At 41.8% G+C, this 19969-nt stretch overlaps 1 protein-coding gene across 1 annotated transcript in view; it reads right to left on the reverse strand.

The window, feature by feature from the left end:
- The window catches only part of TTLL12 (tubulin tyrosine ligase like 12), a 29825-nt gene extending 22848 nt beyond the window's left edge, over positions 1-6977 (reverse strand). The window contains exons 1-2 of the mRNA XM_086757540.1: positions 6801-6977; positions 200-375 (exon numbers count right to left, since the gene is read on the reverse strand). Of these exons, the coding sequence (XP_086613666.1) occupies positions 200-375; positions 6801-6923 (299 nt within the window). The 5' untranslated portion in view covers positions 6924-6977. The remainder of the gene's footprint in view (positions 1-199; positions 376-6800) is intronic.
- Positions 6978-19969: the final 12992 nt, after the last annotated feature.

Raw genomic sequence — 19969 nt, forward strand, 5'->3', positions numbered from 1 at the left:
AAAGCTGTGCTGTAACACTCCTAGTACCCTTTGCATGATTTCCCTCATAGCACCTTTCCTCAAACAAGCAGCTATGTCTTATAGTAAGAAAGGATGATTTCTGAACAGAATCAACCAAGTTTTAAAGCAAGCTGTCTGTATCATTTTAAGGTTTAAGACTACTCAAAGTCTGAACACTAGTTCTGAAATCACTACTCACCTATTGGGATTGGAGGCTTGAAGCCCATTCTCATTTGTTACAATAACTTTGAAACAAGTTTCATTTCCAGGATTTGGTTTCTTTTTTAATTCTTCTTCCATTTCTTCATCACCTTCTTCCTCCTCATCCACCTCTTCTACTTGCATTATACCAAAGTAGTCACCAGCATCAAACACCTTAGATTGAAAATGTACAAAATATCAAGCAGTTTGTTGAGGCAGTACCCTGGTACGCATAATGCAGCACTGAAAGGCACTTGTAGACAATTTTGGCCTGCAATTCAATAAAAATTAGCATTTTTAACTTAACAGATAAATTAACAACAGTACTTTTTTTTTTGGAATTTTAATAGAGCTGTTTGTTTTGGAAGTTTCTTTAGTTAATATTGGCAGGAAGCTTTGTTGGTTTCTTTGCTACCAATAGGTCCACTGATGATTTGCTTTTAGTTTAACTCCTCATAAAGAATTCTAGAAGCTGAACAGAGTATCTTTGCTCAACTTTGCTAAAATCAACAATTTAAGATCTGCAAAACCAGGTATTACCCAGGCTCCACAACCATACTGAAGTACACTAAGGCCCCTGAAGAAAAAGGGCTTTTACCACTTGCGTTCTGAAACTGTTAAGAAATCTCAGCATGTTTCCCTACCTCTGCTTTCCCTACAAAAGGAACTGCCTCTGTGCTCACTCACCCCTGTATGAGTTGTGAGATTCCTTATACTGCTGTAAGTTAATGTTTATACACTTACCTCTACTGATGCGCTGAAAGGGATTTGTTTGCATTCTCGCCTACTCTGGACTTAACATCTTAATCTAGAACCTACATAAACTTAAGCAGGCCACTACACAAGTTTGCCTTCTGACAAAATCTTCCCAAATGGTGGGCTTGCATATCTTTTGTAGAACCACAACTCTGCTGACAACTTTCATAATTTCAAAGTGAACATGTGCTTTTAAAAAGAAAAAAAAAAAATATGTAAAGTCTCAGAAGACTTAAAATAACTCCCTCCGAAAGGATTTGAAAAAAGTCATTCACAATGAACCAGGCAGGAACAAACAAATAATTTGTCTCAATTTATTTTCACTAGAAAGGAGCAGAGAGAGAGGAAGACCTAGAAGTGTCACCTTTATAGTTACTGGTTTAACATGCCAAGCCCAGGTACACCTAGCCTCTGACACCACATTATTAGAAGTCATTACTTCTAGACATTGGCAACTTATTAGCTGTAAAATTGCAGAGACAGTAACAAGCTTTTATTTGTTCAAGTGAGCATTCTTTCAGGATAATTCTTTCTGCTAAGCCCCAACAAGGAGGGGGAGAAACCAGCTGCACACCTGTAAAGCAAGGCCACCTAGACAAAGCAGATAGCTGCCCAAAGTCAGCTAGTGAGAGAGGAAGGCAGTGGGGAAACACCATCTACTTCAGATCTTAAGCCACAGCATGATATCATAGACCAGATCCAAGAGGAGAAGTAACAAATTCCTTTCTAAGGATCAGATGATGGAATTTTCCTTTTTTTCCCCCCAGCCCAAAGAAGATGCCAACAACATGTTGGCTAACTACACATACACATTTTTCTTAAGGTAAACAAAATTACTTCGTCAACAACCTCACTTGAGATGAAAATACACCTTTTTAAAAAAACAGAAACCGATTTGATGTAATCCACTTCAGCGGGCATCAAAATAGCTAGCAATTCTAATTTAGTCCTAGTTTTACAGTTTTTCTAGAAGAGGACAACATTAGTTAAGAGTAAGCAATACTACAACCTCTTGTGTTACAATAGGAGCCACCAACGTTTCTCTAAGTCTCTGCTTGACTGTCTCTACAATTCGTTGTCATTCTAAGCTAAGGTAACCACAGGCATGTCCAAGCAAGAGGAAGAGTCCTTCCTTGTGCGGCCATCAGTGGTACTCACAATTTATTTGCATCAGGTTAGCACCCAGCTGGATCAGCTCCCTGACCCAGCTCACTGCACAAGTGCTAATCCTGGCCCACAACATACAGTAAAAAGGTGCACCAGGGCACACACGTTCCACATCTCCTTGGAGTGGCACTTTGCCGCTCCTGCTGCTGGATCCAGAGCTTTTCTCATCAAGGTAATGAGCCAGCAGAAGAAACAGCAGCTAAGTGACTGACAGTAATTAGAAAATGAAACGCACAAGTGTGATTCACTGGAGTTCACTTGACACCCGCTACCGTATGGCACTATGTATGCTTTCTACACTTGACATTTTGTCTTCAGGAGTTTGTAAGAGCTGGGATATAAGGCGAGTCAGCTGCTGACTTGGAGATTACCCTTCACTCGCCACAGGCTCCACCCATTCACCAAACATACATGATTAATGTTAGAATCAAGTTCTTCTACAACTAAGGAAAGCTGTTGACTTTCTATTTTATTAAATATCAACTCAATATTTAAAAATGGACTCCAAACCCTGCAAACCAAAGTTTTGACCTCTACCTTTAACAGAGTATCAGTTGCATGACATTGTAGCAGTTACAGTTAGCAGAAACTCTCCACTTTTGCTACCTTTTCAGCAGAATCATGCTAAAAAAATAAAATCTCTCATTGAGAATTTATAACCTTGAAAAAGTGAATTAGGTGTATTCCTCATCTGAAGCAATTCATGCTTCTTGGAGTAGCAACTCAAGACCACTTCAATCAGCGGCTTTTTGTACAGTTTTTGTTGGGTGGTTTTTTTTTTTTTTATTCATAATTGATAATGCAAACAGTTCAGTAGTGAACTGACCAGTTTGGCAGAAGCACTTGGTTGGCAGGGTGGACACACAGCCCTGCTGAACGGGTGGACGACACTGCTGTCCTCATCACTTCCTCGCTGCCTTTGAGAGAGTTTGTCACACTGTGAATCTACTAATGCAGCAGCGTAAGCTACTTAGGCAAAAACCAGCTGGATAAGATCACGCCGCAAATCTGAAAAGTATAACTTTTGCTTGAAGCAAGATAGGGAGAACTCACATGAAGTACTCCACCAGAGTAAGTAATAATCTCTAGAAGACAGCAATGGGGTAGCAACACATTTCTGTGGCACAACTATTTGCAAGCAAAACATGCTTGGGCAAAATCACTCCCTCTTCACATTCCAGTGCAGTTCCAACCTAACAAACCTAACGAACCAGAGAATGTGATAACAAAGTACGCACATGTCATGACAATTGCCATACACAGGCATCTTCAGCAAATTCTGTTTAGGTACAGTGCAAACTGCTTCAAAGGCCACAGGTAGCCTCTGAGCAACAGCCTTCCCTCCTCTGCTCTGGAAAACAGTCTAGTGGTATTGATGATACTGCATTCATGCTAACAGTCAATTAAAAGCCTCTATTTCTAACCGGGATGAAGCTTTAAGCAGTCCTTTGCCAGCAACATCTCAGGGTCACAAAAATCTTCCTGCAATACAAAGAAGCCTGCCACTTAACTTAGCATACAGCTGGAAAAAAAAAAAAATTATGAATAAAATTAGATCCAGGCATTGCATTTCTCAGGCTTATAACCAGACTATACACAGTTTCTCTGGTAACATAAGAAACAACCACTACATTGGAAATAGCATTTGAGGGTTCATAGCAAATTATTACACATGTATGTGTTTTGTTTTTCAAGCTTCTGCCAGAAACACTGAAAAGTTAGCATTCAGTGTCTGTTGGGAAGCAAAGTGCAAAATAAATAAACAAAAGTAGGTTTCTTGATCTAGCAGATATACCATGTTTTGAATGAGCAATCCAATTCAATTCGTGGTTATATAAAGCTTTCAAAAGGAAATCTGCTCCAGCAGATCTCAAGGTAAGTGAAAAAAAAAAAAAAACAAACCAAACCTCCACTTCTCTGAGAGGGAGGACACTTTCACTCTGTATGTTGAAGCACACGCGTGTGTTGGAAAACAGCAGCCTGGGCTGGGTTCTAGAAGTACTGATGTAAGAGAGATTTTTATCTGTATTATGGATGCAAGTTTTCCAAGTTCAATGCTAGAAAGTTTTAATCTTTGCAACAGGTTAGGACAAATGAAAAATTCCTCCCACCTTCACATGTGAAACAAGGAAACTCATCCTATGCTCCATGTCGCACTGATTTTTTTTTTCTCCCCCAGTTATTCTTTATTACCTAGACTCCCAAAACATTTTCACCCTTTCCCTTCTTCTCCTTTGTTTTCTTTACTGCTGCTCCTCCAGCCACTCCACATGATTCAGTTCTAAGTAAGGTATTATAGCTCTGTCTCTACCTCCTCAAGAGCTCATCGCAGTCCACAGCACTTTTCACAGCAATTTTCCCTGGACACCCCAGTCTTCTCCATATCCTTTTGCCCTTCTTCTGGATAAAATCCAGAAGCTGCAACAGTAAAGACAAGCACCATTCACTGCCTAATTTATCTTCCTAAGCACATTGAAATAATTAAATCTCTCTCCACACGCACTGGAACACTTAGCACAAAAGAACACACTCAGCAACCACTGCAAGCAAAATGAAACAGACAGAGCAGCCTGCCACCTTAGGGCATATGCTTTCTTCATCCTGCCTTTCTCCATCCCAGCCTCTGTAAAAGGCTCAGGACTATGGGTCTCCTCGCTCTATTCTCTTACCTTCTAAATTTCACATCCCCTCAACAAAGTTGGTAACATGCAAGGATTTCAGCCACAGGACACAAAACTTAAGCCTGCGTTATGTCACAGCACAATTCCAAAGTTTGCCACCTACCTTCAGCTTCATAATACTCGCATTTGGCAATGCAACAGCTTGCAACTTCAGGTTTCCTTATCAGCTTTATACTGCCTTCTATTTCATCCTGTTACAGTACCTTCCTTCTCATACCTTCCTACTTAAGCAGAGCAGTAGACATTCCCCGGTCTAAGTCACTTGCATGTATGCTTGTTGAGAAAGGCATAATACAACAAGAAGCTTGTGACTGGGCATATGCTTGAGTTAATGTTGATTTATTTTCTCTGCAATACATATGTATTCCTGTTATTAGCAGTACCAGACACAACAGCTAAAAAGCAGCAGGAACATATTCAGACCCTTCCTGACTACACATGCTATACACACTCAGATTATATCATGACTTGCTATGCTTCCCTCCTGTCCTAACTTTAAAGTTGAGATGGGGAAAATAAGCATGTAAGTAATTAGAAATCAGTTTACTTGTAAACATGCATTACCCTGCTGTCCCCTCTCCTTCCCCACTGTCCTATACATTCTGTTCAAACTCCTCATCCCATCTCGCTTGTTTCTCCACTGCTCATTATCCCCTCCCGCAACCCATTGCCAGCTCCCTTTTCTCCTCATCAGATCTCTTTCTCTCCCCAGGACTGAAAGTTCACCTCATTCTTATTTCCTTCTTCAGGTAGACTCCTCCAGACTCCCTGGAGCACTCTCAAGTCTCCAGACAACTAGTTTCGGGTTGTCCCTCTTTCCTGCCTCAGTTCCTTGTTCCTTTACTCCAACAAATCCAAGACAGCTTTCTTCACCACTGAGGCTGGCTGTTTATGCGCAAAACAAACAAAAAATTGGACAAAGAGCTTGTAAAGACACAAAATGACTCCTTTTCTCGACTTTGTTTCTCTTCCCTTTCTCATCACAAAGCTCCAGGGATCAAGCAGAGGGTTGCTAAAAACACGGGTGAAAGGGGATTCTCCATCGTGGAGTGTGCCCGTGCCCCCACACTCCCCTTAGTTCAGGCCAGGTCCAGAGACTCCTGGTGTCACCTTCAGCTGAAACATACCCAGTCCCTGCAAAGGGACTGGTCTGTACGCTGCCCAGGCAGGGCTACAACTGGGGAACTCAAAAAGTGCAATGTCCCCAGACGTAGGTCATTGCATCTACGAGTGGCGATTTTACAAAGGCTTACAACCTGCCCAAAATTTGGCCCAATAAAAAGTTACACAGCACTGTGGCTTCAATATATTGTACAAAGCAGTCTTTGTGTTGTTATTGTTTTAACCACTGCCAGAACGTTCTTCCACCCGCATCCCTGTTCTCCGAAAGAGCTGTGGACAGCTTTTACGCGGATCAGGAATACATGATCAAACCAACCGTCCGAAAACACTCCTAGAGAACAGCCTGAGACACGTAACTGGTGCGGACCAAGTCAGGTCTGCAAAGTTATAAATGACTGGGTAGACCAGTGTGGAAGTGAACTGGGAAAAAGAATTTTTTTTAAAAAAAAATCAGATAAAAGCCAACCCAAAACATAATGCATTAACATATGACAACGTCCTGACTTTGATACTACTGCTGCTGCTTTTCTAAATACCTCTTTGACAACAACGGGCTGAAGGCTTTAGGACCTATTCACCACCCCTCTCCCAGGACTGGATCTCCAGTTACCAGGATCCCCAAGGGCTTTCAGCCTTCAGGCCGACAACAATAAGACGAGATCAGACTCTTTTAACAGTCCCAAGCCGCAGCTTCGGTAACACAACTGGTACGAAGCTTCTCCTAGTCTCCCCTGCTGAACAACCTCCTCAGCCACCTGCTCCTCACTGAGGAGGGAGGGCTCCCTCCGTCCCCGGCCCCGCACGACGTCTCCCGCCGCAGGGGCTTCCCTTCAGCGCCCGATCCCCCCCGGCAAACGGCCCACGGTCACCCACCTCGCCACGCAGTTTGCGGCACAGGCTCTCCCAGTAGCGTTCCGGGACCCCCGACGAGCGGAGAGCGGCCCCGTGCAGGGCCACGAAGTCCGACACATCCCCCGCCTCACCCTCTCCCGACATGGCCGGGCACCACCGCTACCCGCCCACGGCAGAGACCGGAACGTGGCGGGTGGGGGCGGCCCTTGAGAAGAAGGGCGGGAGGGAGGGAGGGAGGGAACTGCGCGCGCGTGGCGGGGCGTTGCCAGGGGCGGTTGCGGCCGTTGGGGGCGGCCGTTGGGCGCGGCCGTTGGGCGGTCGCTTCCCTGATGGGAGGTGGTGGTCGGTTTCCAATCACCCCTGAGGAAAAGGGCTCTGAGAGGGGGCTTCAGTTTGCCGAGCTGCCGTGGGTTGTGCTTGCGTTTTCTTCTTCTCCTGCCCTTAAGCATTAATAAAATTCATAGCATTCGTGGCGCTGGCTGCAAGGGTTTTGAGTTTCCCAGTGTTTGGCGATGAAGGGGCTTTTCGGGAAGGCCCCAGCTGTAGCCTCTGAAGTGGGTTATAGGTGAGGTGTGAGGCATGAGCGGGGCTAACTGCCGGCCACAGGAGCGGGAAATGCTCTCCTCGGGTTGTGTGTGCAGAGGGAAAACTGGCACCGTGTATGGTGCCAAACAGTAATTTTTTAAAATGAAAGGTTTTTTAGAAAAAAACTTCAGCAAGTGAATTTTAACATTAGGCCTTTCTTAAACATCTGTCAGCGTAAGAGGGAGGTGTGTTCTTTGCAAGAACCAAGGAGGGAGGTGGCCTCCCAGTATTTTTCTTGGGTTGTTTACAAGAAAGGCATTTCTAAGAAAATCCATTCCCTTTCAGATTTTCTAGGGAATAGCCTAAACCAGTTTAACCTGAGGCTCCCTAAACAGTACTGGTAGTTTTGGTCTCAACTCAGGTATGGCTCTGGGGAGACCTTATAGTGGCCTTCTGGTACCTAAAGGGGGCCCACAGGAAGACTGGGAGAGACTCTTCAGTAGGGCCTGTTGTGCTAGGAAGAGGGGTAATGGTTTTAAAATAGAAAGAGGTAGATTCAGATTAGACATTAGGAAAAATATGCAGAGCAGCAATCCCTCTCTCCACGTGATCACAGAGTTATCAGGTGGAGGGTCTGTAAATTTAAGTGCTGCGATAGTTTGGCCAGGTACAGAGAGAGTAGAAAGAGATGTAAAACGATGCTTACGTGCTGTAACTATAGACACTCTTCTCCAGTTGAGGATCTAGCACAATTCTCAGGTTGGAGATCTGAATAGTAAATGCAGGCAAATCTTCCTCTTTGCCTGACTGTGTCTGCCTCACCACGTGCCGTGTTCCCACACTTCCCCAGCATGAAGGCTTTACTAGGATGTCGCTGAGGACACCTACCTGGTTAAACAGCAGAAGACAAAAAAATTGTTGTGTTTCCAGTGTTCCTTGACTGGTTTCCAGCCATGCTACTCTGAGTTTGAAAATATTTTTGCTAATATTGTGGCTTGGAAAAAGAGGATGGCTGTGGTGGTGATCTTGTGCTAGTATTATGAAATGCAGAGACTAGATCACTTACCAGTGGGGATCCTGCTTGCTGAAGAGGTTTCCAGTGCCACCCTTCTCTCATTTGTATCTTTGTTGCCGTAGACTCAATACCTAATGGCATGTTATATATGCACACAACGTGATACAGTTCTACACAGTCTATATCAAGTATATCAAGTTACACGACTTGTTTTTTTTTGCATAGATTCTGCTCAGTACAGCAAATGTTGTCTCAAGTTGGGAGTGTTTACTACTGCTAATTTGAGCTGATTGTTTGTTTACTTCTTTTTTTTTGCCAGATGACTTTATAAAAATAAGAAAGTTCACAGTAAATATATAATAATTTTATAGTCAAGTCAAACTTCTTAATTACCTAAAAATAAAAAAAAGCTAGTGTTTTGTCTGTAGACAGACCAAGTAAGAAAAGTGGGATGTGTTTTCATTTCTTTGTTCAGTAGAGCCACACTGATTATGCCCTGTCCAGAGGCAAGAGGAACATGATCCTGCTCCAACATGAGATTTACATAATCCTTGCTCTCGCCAGGTGCAGGCAGGTGCATTCTCAGTTCTTGTTCGCACTTCCACCTCACTTTGAGTAGGACTTCTGACCGCTGGCAAGGTGTCTGTGGTTCCAGGCTGTTTGGGTGAATTTGCAGGTCTGGGGGCAGGCTACACTGCTGCTGATAAGCTCTGAGTAGTAATAAAAACCAGTCAGATCACTGGGGTTAAGGGCAGATAAGACGCTGAGATAGAGAAGCAACTCTAAGTGGGCTATTCCATGGCTTTGTCCGACAGTTACCTAATGCAGTCTTACTCAACTGCTATCCTTGGCAGTCTACCCCACTTTTTTTGCTAGTTTTCCACAACAGGAGTAATTGCTGGAGCAGGGAGTGGAATCCAGCACTCACCACTCTCTTGTCACCACTTCAGCGGCCAGCTGCGCAGTGAGGCTCTTGGGAGCAGTCGTTCCTACTCTGCGGCGTGGATCACCTGTGCTGCCAGAGCCATAGCCTAGAGATATCACTGTCAGCCTCTCATTGTGAAAGCAGGTATTTGTGGATAATCTTTGTAAAGAAAAAGTTACCACAGTATATTAAGCTGAGTGACTAATTTATAGTGCCTGAACAATGTGGTCCTTACTCAGGCAAAGTGGTTGTTAAATATAACGGGTTACTTTACATAGGTATTTGCAGAGAATGCAAAAAATTCTCAGCAAGGCTGAGCTTACTAGCACTACCCCAGTCTAAAATAAAAGGATTTAGCCACCTGGCACCATCTGTAGAGGGCCAACCCATGCAGCCCTTGTGCCTCTCTGTCACAGCAGTCCCAGTGACTTATCCACCAGTACCTCATTTAGTTCCTGCCCTGTAGCAGCCTGTAGCAGGAATTTATCATGAGTTAGCATATGTGAAGCAGCACTTGTCCCCAACAGATACAACCAGACTCACCCAATTTTGTGAGTCTGGCAGTTTCTGGCTTTATTCCAAATGTTTATGGCTATCTGATCCCAATAGATCTAATGTACATTCCCCACTTAATTTTCCTGTTGTTTCATTTTGGAACCTTCCTCTTTGGCAGGATGTTACAGAAACCTTCTCCAAAAGAGAGGTAGGGATGTAAGGGGCAGAAGAGACCCTCAACATAATAATAAAAAGGAGATGAGAGGACATATTTCTGGTGCATTTTACAATAAATGCTGTGATATGTTATCAAAGAAACAATTTGCTTTGAAATAAACAACTTTCCCAACAGTAAAACTAGAACTTCTAAGCATGGAAAGCTGAGATGGGGGCTTAGATGAGGGGAGGATCATTTGCTGTAAGTACTTTATCATAGCTGTATCTGTGAGCCTAAAACCTGATAGATGCTGTTATAATAATGCAAAATATATTCTTCTGCATCAAAATAGCGGTGATTGTGCGTAGCTTTTGCTTACCTGCTTTTGTGTACAGGTATGTTTTTGGGAAGGTACTGCGTCCCTCTAACTGCAAGAATCCCCAAACCAGGATTGACTGTGTTTTGCACTCACCTGACAAGAAACCTGTGCAGAGGCAGTGACAGCAACCAGCTGTGAGCATGACTCTGTGATAAGCTACATAAAGCTCAGACAGCTGTAGGGTCACCAACTCAGAGCTCCAACCTGCAGCGATGTCCTGGTATGTAGCAGCACACAAATGCTGCATGTACAGCTGTAGAAAAGATTTCTGCATATGCCATGGCTAGAAGCTGAACAAACGACCAACAGAAGGAGGAGAGAAAAATAAAGCACCAAGTTTGGTTAAATTTGCAACACCTGCCTGTCAGCTGGAGTCCGTCAAGGGCCTTATATGAAGTCTTTCCCATACCCTGACTACAGTGTGACTGCACTGTCCTGTTGTGTGGCTGAATGGGCACCCAACTGAGGATGGAAACCCATGGTCTGATCCTGGGATGGGTGCCCATGTAAGCGTGCATTTTGGAAAAAAAACCTGAAGAAAAAGAGCCATGGATGGCAGCTTGCAGGTGGATGAATGATCTTAGCAGGTTGGACTCAGTCTCTGGCCTAAAGGTCTGACAAAAGATCAGTGTCTTAAGGGTAATAAGCCAAACAAATTGCCTGGCACAAACAATACTTTTACTCATTGTATCCCCTGAGAAATATATTTACTGTGTTTATATTATGTGCTGACATAATACACACTTAAAAGTGCAGGTGTTTTAATTTCAGAGGCACTTTCTCACTGCTTACGCAAAAATGGGGTGAAGGGAAGCTGCACTTTATAGTGGGGGTACAATATGAAAAACCAGCTTGTCAGGCAGCTCCAAGGATCTTCACCTCATGTCACGCCCATGTGGGCAATCCAGTGTGCTGCCCTTAGTCCCAAGGCAACTCCACAGCTAGTGCTGCGGTTTGTCACACGCTGCTTGGGTGTCTTCAGAAAGGCAGATCCCCGTTCTTCCCTTTCCTGTGTCTTTAGGCATGCATAGCATGTCATCTAATATACAACTTTTATAAAAGTATGACCGTTACTTAGAAATACTCTTGTACGCACGATACAAGTGAGCTGGAGGTGATGTTATTCTAGATGTTAAGTGCTGTTGAAGTGTAGCTTATCTCACCAGAGATAAGCACACAGCAGAGGTGGCAACCAGTATGTGTCACCTTCATGCCGGAGTGGCTCAGGATGCTGACGAGCCGGGTGCCCAGCATCCACCTCTTCTGGCAGTGATGGGACTCTCCAGAGCTAGTCAGTGAGCGATCTCCTCAAATGATCCTAAAAAAGCCGTGACTGGTAATAGTGCTGACTCCTAAATAAATACCATAATGGATAAAATGCAGAGATGGGCACTTATGGTACTTCTCTTGATTCATGTTTTAAATATAGACACATTTTGTAGCAAAACTAGTCTGTGGCTACCCAGAGCAAGGGCATCTATGTTTATGTTGCCTGCCTAGCAACGTGATAGAAGGAAATTTGTTGGGGCACAGGGCAGGAACAGCAGCAGCAAGATGCACACAGGGGCAGCAGAAAGCAGAGCACAGCCCATTGTAAGCTTTGTTTAAGCTGTAGGGGTTCAAGAATGGCTACAAAAAAAAGTGAGGGAGAAAGAATATGCACCCGGGCAGGGCAATGTCTCCTAAAAATCCTCTGGGAGCGATGTCTGGTTTGCAACTTACATAAAGATTTGGAGACTTGTGGCCAGTGATTCGCAGCTGACTACCTATTTAGAAGTTATTTTTAAGAGGCAAAAATAGCCATTTATTATGATTGTACAGGACAGACCTCTTCAGTGACACCAGAAGTCAGTCAGTGTTGATGGCTGAACAAAGAGAAAAATAAGTCTTTGCCCAGTCTGCCTTCACTTACCTGCTGGGTCACGCTGGACTGCTGTTTATCAGGCCATTGTGTTTTGTGAGCTTGTTGGGAAGTCATGGAAAGATCTGAAATGAGAACAGATCCCTCTGCGATTCTCACCAGGCAATGCCTGTTTCAGTAAACTAGAATCTTGTACACAAATATGCTTTGTCATGACTGCTGAACTTTCAGTGACTTTCGCCCTCGTATGCTTATACTTCATTACCAGCAATTAATTTGGCTTCTAATGATCATTAGGAACTTTTGAGTTCAGCTTTTCTCTGTCTTTGATAGGAGCTGACCTTCCTTATTATTCCTTTAAAGCTCTGAAGCTGTAAAGACAGCTGAGCGCCATCGCACATGGCACCGTCTGTAGTCTGATAAAAGTGATGCTGTGTCTTCTGGGAGCATCATGAGGATAACTGCCCGCATTACCTAAGTGGATTGCTGCTAGCTGAAAAAGGCAGTAATTGATTTTTTGCAGCCGGTCAGAATGTATGTGTCTCTCTCTTTATGCTTTCAAACCTGTCAGTGACACCAGTAGTTTGCAGTCATACTGATAGTATTTATACCATTTACAACATATACAAAACTAGCGGAGCATACTGTCTGATGATAAATGCTTTCTCTTAACAAGATAAACTGCTTACGTAAGAGTATCAGCAGAACCGTGCGCCGTGCTGGTGTGTATGCGAAATCTCCTGCCTGTTCTGCACTAGCTGGCTGCTGTAGCATTAACAACGCTCTGCAGGCTGTGCTCCTCTCCTACAGAGCGCTGCTGCCTGGCAAACTTGATACCAGTTGTTACCAATGGAATGAACAGCATCCCTGCTTTTCCTCTGGTCTGGCATGCTGTGTGCCCTTAATGACAACTTACACTTCTTAAACTGCAGCAGGTGATTTAAATCAGATCTAACTGAGCTATTGATGTCACTACAGATACCCTATTTTCTGTCAGTCTGTCATCATCCATTCTCATGATTACCAGCATCAGGAGTTTCACTTGGTGCCACTGATTGTACAAATGCTATTTGCTTTGTAATCTTGGACTGCAAAAGTCTATCATTATAAAATTCATCAGCAAGGAGGGCCTGGGCAAATACACTTTTTCTACAGCAGGGCTAGAAGAGGAAAGGACACTTTTGATCTCTCTTTAAATCATCGTTCTTGGAGCAAGCACAGTTGCCTTTCAGTCTAGTCCTCAGTGAGACAAGCAGCAGGTAAGTTTGGAAGTCACCAGCCTTCTCAGCAGCTTGTAGTGGGAATAGCCTGTCAGGCCACCAGTGGAAGAGAGCTTCCTTTCTCTTTCTTTGAGGCAGTTTCTCAATAGAGGGAAAGGGCACCTGCATGAGATGTGCACAGTAATATCAGAGTTATTTTAAGAAATGATTAAAGGTCCTGGAGGGATGTTGGTGATGTGGTGCTTTGCTGTAGCCAGAATTTCTTCTTGCTCTGAAAAAACTCTTCTTGAAGTCTGTTTGGAAAGAACTTAACTCAGTGTCCCAGCACTCAAAACCTCCAGTTTTTAGATGAGAAAGAAAAAGCCCTCTGTTGCCTAAAGATGAAAATTAGATTGAAATATGTAAATGATATAAAAAAAGAGAAGTTCTCTTCTGATTCCTGTCTACATTACAGTGCTGCATGGAGCCTTTTCCACGTACACAAATAAGCGGCAGGCAGGGGTATCCATTCCGTTTTATGTTTATTATGAAAGTGATTTTAACAAAAGTTTTATTACATGCTTAATTTTGAGCTTTGACATAGAAATCAAAGCTATTAATATACAGAGGCAAAAGGAAATGCATTTTCTTATAAGGTACATTTACAACAACATTCTCTACTACAAATCTGACAGTATTGTTAAAATATTGGTAAAGCTTAGACCACTGTATTTTATTCTCTAAGTATCAAATTTTGTACAGTTATTCACTATCTTTGCTCTAAACTATCATGGTACATTTCATATGGAAATAGCTGTTTGTACATAATTTACATTGGTAATAAAGCTTAGAAGTCCCAGCAGCATCTACAGGGGTTTAGTTCAAAATGTCACTCTTGCCCAGTGATTTACACAGAGCAAATTGGTACAGAAACCAATATTACACTCCGGGTATTTTCCCCAGAAATCTAGTCTACCAGAAATTCCCGCTTAACAGATGATGGACGTGATCATAGAGAACTTTATGCAGGCAAAACTACCACTGACCTCAGTGGCAGTTTTGCCTAAAAAAGGCTCTATGATCCCATCCAATATGAGATTTTATCACTTCCACTGCTACCTAGAAGCACAGAGATACCATACCTTTCCCTGTCTTTATACTATTTTTGGGCATCATCTTTTTAATTCCCTTTCATTTCTGAGTTTTGTGTTGTTTCTGATCCTAACAACGGAAGAAGAACTAGCACTAACTTTAAAATACATAGTCTTTATACGTTATGAAAACAGTAAGCACTTCAGAATGACACTTGATAGCCAATTCTATGAAAATTAGCAGGTTAAATTGCCCCAGAAAACTCTTCCTATGATGCCAGTGAGACTGCAGAAATAACAGGAGCAGCACTCTGGAAGGCTGAATCTGACAACTGACCACATGCACCCCGTTCTCTCCCTTTTTAATCGTCGGGCTGAGTATCTGCTGCTGTCAATGCAAATTAACGGCCTTTCTAAGGTATAAAACATAGAAAACAATATTTACAAAATAATTTTAATTAAAAAAGTAACAAACTAAAAAAGATTTTCACAATCATTAAAATAAAGTTTAATTAAGCAAAGCACTTCTTTTTCTAGATATTGAGAAATTCAGCTAAAATTGAATTGCAATTGTTTGTATATCTTTAAACTTGTTCTCTCCGCTTTCTGAATACAGATGGTTTAAATTATTACATCTAAAGGGACTTCTGTACATTTTACTCTTGTATATTACATATTAATTTTATAGATTAAAAGCTTATTGATGAAACAGAATAAATAAATGAAATAACAAACGGGAATAGTATATATTCAGATACTTAGATAACAGCTTTTTGACATTAAGAGTTTATTTACCAGTCAGTTTCTATTCAGATGAAAAATGTTAAGATAAAACATGAGACATCTCTCTGAATCCAAGTCTCACACTGAGGAATAAGTTCATATTACCTTACAGAAATTTCCTTCTTCCATAAATTCGTATGGGAGACAAAAGTCTGTCTTTTCCCCCAAGTGCTTACAACAGTCTCTCATTCTAGAAAACTATTTCATTAAAGTCTCAAAGTACTGAGAGTCTGCAGACCTTCTCCAGTTATTATTATTCCTGTCAATCAGTGGTTTTAAACTATGGAAAAAATGCAACTACTTGAACTCATGACACAGGTGCAAGTAACTGCGCGTGTTGCTCATTCCCATCATTAGAAAATGGACAATCCAGACCCCTGAGGTGGCTGAGAAATTTGCCACTGGATTCAGTTGTTGAAGATTTCACTCCAGCTTCTTTTTTTAAGAGTACTCAAAGGAATTTAGAGTCCAGAGATGGGAACTGTCACAGAGCAGTTAGGTTTTGCTGACAAAGCCCCCTCAGCAGTTCCCGTACAAGAATCATACCACTACTTTTGCTCCTGATGGTCTTGTTACCTGCACGATTAAAACTGGGTTGTTTATATATAAGACTGACTGGAGAAATTAGAATCTGTTGGGCATGCTTATAAATGGGCCAGGGGTGGGGTTTAACTTTCCTCTTTGTGTAATAAAGTTTAAAAAGCCTGTTTCTTGTTCATGTGGCATCATCCTTGTGTTCTGCTTACAGACAGAGGACTACAGGTGAGCTGTGCTCTTTCAAAACCAGCTGACAACTCTGAAAACTCTGAGACCAAGCCTGTATTTATTTAAGCTAGTCTAAAACTAAACTAAACTAAACCTAGCTTACTAGGTAAGCTAGTTTTAAGTAAGCTTACTTCCTTTTAAGCAAGCTTGCCCTAGTATGAAGCTGGTGTGTAGGAAAGATCAGTCTAAATCTTCAGTAGTTATAACACACTGTGATTTAACTTTAGTCTATAGGAGAGGCACAATGAGGAAATAAATTTATTTTAAAAAGTTGGTCTTTAGGTAAAAATCTAATGTATGGTGGAGGAAGGAAGGCAGGGCAAGAAGATGGGCTGAAAGGAGACTTCAGCAGCTTTAAATCCAGTTTTGGCGAGCTAAATATTTAGGCAGAATAAATCTTGCTATTGCAGGCAAGATGCAGGTGGCACTCTACTGAACACCGAATGCTGGTGCTTCCAGTACTCAAATGACACACGCAGGCACCTTGCCCACTGCGCTTGTTAATAAGCACTTTCACCCCACAACTTAGGGCTTAATTAGCAACTGCTGATTTTCGCAGTCTCCTGGACTGCAGCAGGTATGCAGGCAGTGATTTGGTGGCACATGAGAATGCTGAGGGCTGATTCACCACCACCTCACTAAAAATAAGTGCCGTATTTAAAGCAGGAGGAAAGGCTTAAAATGGTAAGTGCTACAGGTGCAGCTTTTAAGCGTACAGCCATCTGCAAATGGAAAATAAAAAGCTCCGTTTGTGACACGGAGTTGAGCAATCACAAATGGACACTTCTTCAGCCTTCCTGTAATAACACAGAAACATGGTGTTGCACCTATCCTGCGTACAGCGTGTCATTCCATGAGAGCAGATACAGGGCTGTATTTATTGAATATGTTTAAATGCAACATTTCATGTTTAGGGTAAAAGCCAAAATTTTATATTCTGCGACATATTGAGTCATTTAATGAAGCTGGTTTTCTTAAAGGTGGCCATATTTCTCCTTCTATGGTTTTTCATTCCCAAATGTGTCCTAGGTCTTCTCCATAGATGAAGACATTCCTTGTTGTACTGTTATTGTAGAGTTCTCTGACTTCTGACAAGGAAGACATCCTACACCTACACTAACAAATGAAGAGCTGAGCTCACCTTCTCTTTGGTGACCGCCAGTTTCTGTAACTATAAATCTAGGATGAAAGTCAAAGCATTTTTAACTTTTAGAGCTGATGTAAAAATTCAGTGCTGTTGTACAGATCAGCTGAAATCAGTTCAGACAGTCCTATATACCACTTGTCATTACTTATTTCATTAGAAATTTGCACGTCCAAGGGCATTTCTATGCAGAGCTGCAAACATTCAAACCTGACTGAGTTTCTAAATGTATCACATATGAAACCCCTATATATTCAAAAGCATTTCACTGTATACTTTTAAAGGCCACATTATTATCTTTTTTTCACTGCTCTCAGCATCACAAAGTCTGCATTTGCTACAGAAGTCCCTGAGCGCCTTGTCCTGACTGTGGAGCCCATGCTCTGACATGGCTTTGGGGGATACGAGCTAACACACTCTCAAGTTGTCTGTCAGGATGAACTAGAACCAACTAATGTGGTTGTAAGTCAGGACGAGTTGTACCAGAGCTAAATGCAGCCAGTCCCTCCTGTATTCACCTCTCACAGCTCTACCAAGGTCCCACTACAGTGGCAACAGCTGGGACATGTCCCCCATGTAGCCAGACACCTGGAAAATGTTACCGTGCTGCCAGTGGTTTTTGCACTTGTAAGGCAATTATCCTCTGCCCTGTTCCAGAGAGGAACAGGGCTTGTCTCGCTTGGCACCAGTGTCAAACAGTGGTATTATGTCCAAACGTGTTGGCTGCTAAGCAAAAATTTTAGCAAGGATTTTACTAAACTTACTGCACAGCATCAGGTTCCAAAGTTTGCTTAGTGAAGTTTGAAATACTAAAGATTGCTGTAAATAATTTAGCAAACAAGGAAGTTATTTTTCTCCTTATCTTTCATATCTTTTCCTTCATATCTTTCAGTAGAAAGGCTGCAAGCCTGACCCAATTTGGATAACCTATCAGACTTTGAAGTACTGTTTGGCTGAAGTAGTTTTTTAGCTACACGCTTATACATGACTGAGTACCTAAAAATATTTTTGCTTTTTTAAGGTTAATTTTTTTTTTCTACAAATAAATCCTGTTAAGGAAAAAAGAAAGACATGTAACTTTTAATTTTTTTTTTAGTTTCAGGCATGCCCTGAATCTAGTACTGATGATATGTTCTCCTTCGAATATCCACCTTTAGTAACTCATGACGAATATTTAATAAAAGTGGTTTCAACAACCTCACAAAAGTTAGGTTTAACAGCCTTTAAAAAAGGACTTTTATGGAGATGTTATGTTTTGAAATGAAGATTAATATATAAACATATATATTTAAGAGAAAGCTCATCAAAGACCTAAGATCCATGAGTGAAAAAAAAAGAGTTATTAGACCCTAAGTTGAAAGTGTTCAGGCATAGAAAGAAAAAAGAGATAGACTCTTCAACAGAAAAGGAAACAAGGCAAGCAAAATTACAAGATGGCCAAGTAGAAAAACTCAACAGAGTACTTAAAAGTGTCTCTTAGAAAAGGAATATTCAACCACTTGTAGCCAACAGCTTTGTAAATTTAAACAGTGCTTGCTCAAAGACAAAAAAGAAGTGTAAGAAGTTAACCATAACCACCCTTAATGTATGTCTTTGGGAGCATCCAAGGGTATGTTAAACTACAGGGTAGATATGCAAAAAAAAAAAAAATACAGTGAAGCAAAACTGTGTGTTAGTCTTTTTCTGAAAGGATGCTGGTGCGATAGTTAACCTCTCCATGTAATAAACTTGCAGGATCAAAAGGGAAAATGATATACAGGAGGAAGGGACTTAAAAGTAAAGAGGCTGAAATACTAATAAAAAAAGCTACTCTCTCATTGAAATTAGCTCCTGTGCCAGGAAACAGCAGGAAACACAGGATTTATTATCATCTTAACCCACCGGTACCTGTCACTCTCTGAGAAAGGCCTGACCACGAGACTAATGCTCTCTTACAGACTGTACAGTCCCTGTGGTTGATGGGCACTGTGGTTGCAAATTCATGGTAAAAGGGAGCGCCAGGTCTCTGAAAACTGCAGGGCCTGCCCTCCAACTCATCTGCTAAACTGTGTCCTGTTCACCCCCACATCCTCCTTGGAGTCTAGGCCTGTGACACAGGTATTTTCCCAGTGTTTTAGAGATGGCAGGTCCAAGAAAAATTCCTCCTTGGTGAGCTCCTCTCACATGTGTCATCTTCAGGGGTGATTCTGTTGGCCTGCATGTGAGGGGTGCCCAAGAAAGAGGCAATAGCTGACCCTGTACTGGACAGCAGTTCCATCTTCACGGATGTTATTTTTCCTGGAATAATGTATGTTGAAAGAGATTGTCCCAGAGTAAATCATTAACCAGTATTATAAAACTCCCAAAGGCTTCAGTTTGGTGTTAACGGAAGTGACAAGCACTTGGAGAAGTCATTTAATCATCTAAGCAAAGTTACAAATAGATAGGAGTAAACAGGGTGTGTGGGAGTAAAGATTTAAGCATGAATAATATTTACAGTAACTAAAGATAACATTACTAATGTACCCACAAATAGATGTATATATTTATATATTTATATATTGTACTTAATTAGATGCTCTATTAACAGAAAGAAAAACAAGACTACTGCTGTTGTTGTTGTTCATTTCTCACCTATTCTATTGTAAATGCCTTCAAAGGGACCAACTGGTGTACAGAAATCCAGAGCTAAATCTGTCTCAATAAAGGAATTGACAGTGGAAAACCTCTGAAGAAGTTTAGAAGAGGACAGATAAAAACATCAGGACATTAGGGCATAGGATGCAATCTCATGTAATTCATAAAACAAAATTATACATCTGTTTCTTTTTTTTTTTTCCTTTCTTCTTTTTTTCCCTTTTGATTTCTACTT

Source organism: Chlamydotis macqueenii, chromosome 1 (genome assembly GCF_036417535.1).
Source record: "Chlamydotis macqueenii isolate bChlMac1 chromosome 1, bChlMac1.mat, whole genome shotgun sequence".
Classification (NCBI taxonomy): Eukaryota; Metazoa; Chordata; class Aves; order Otidiformes; family Otididae; genus Chlamydotis; species Chlamydotis macqueenii.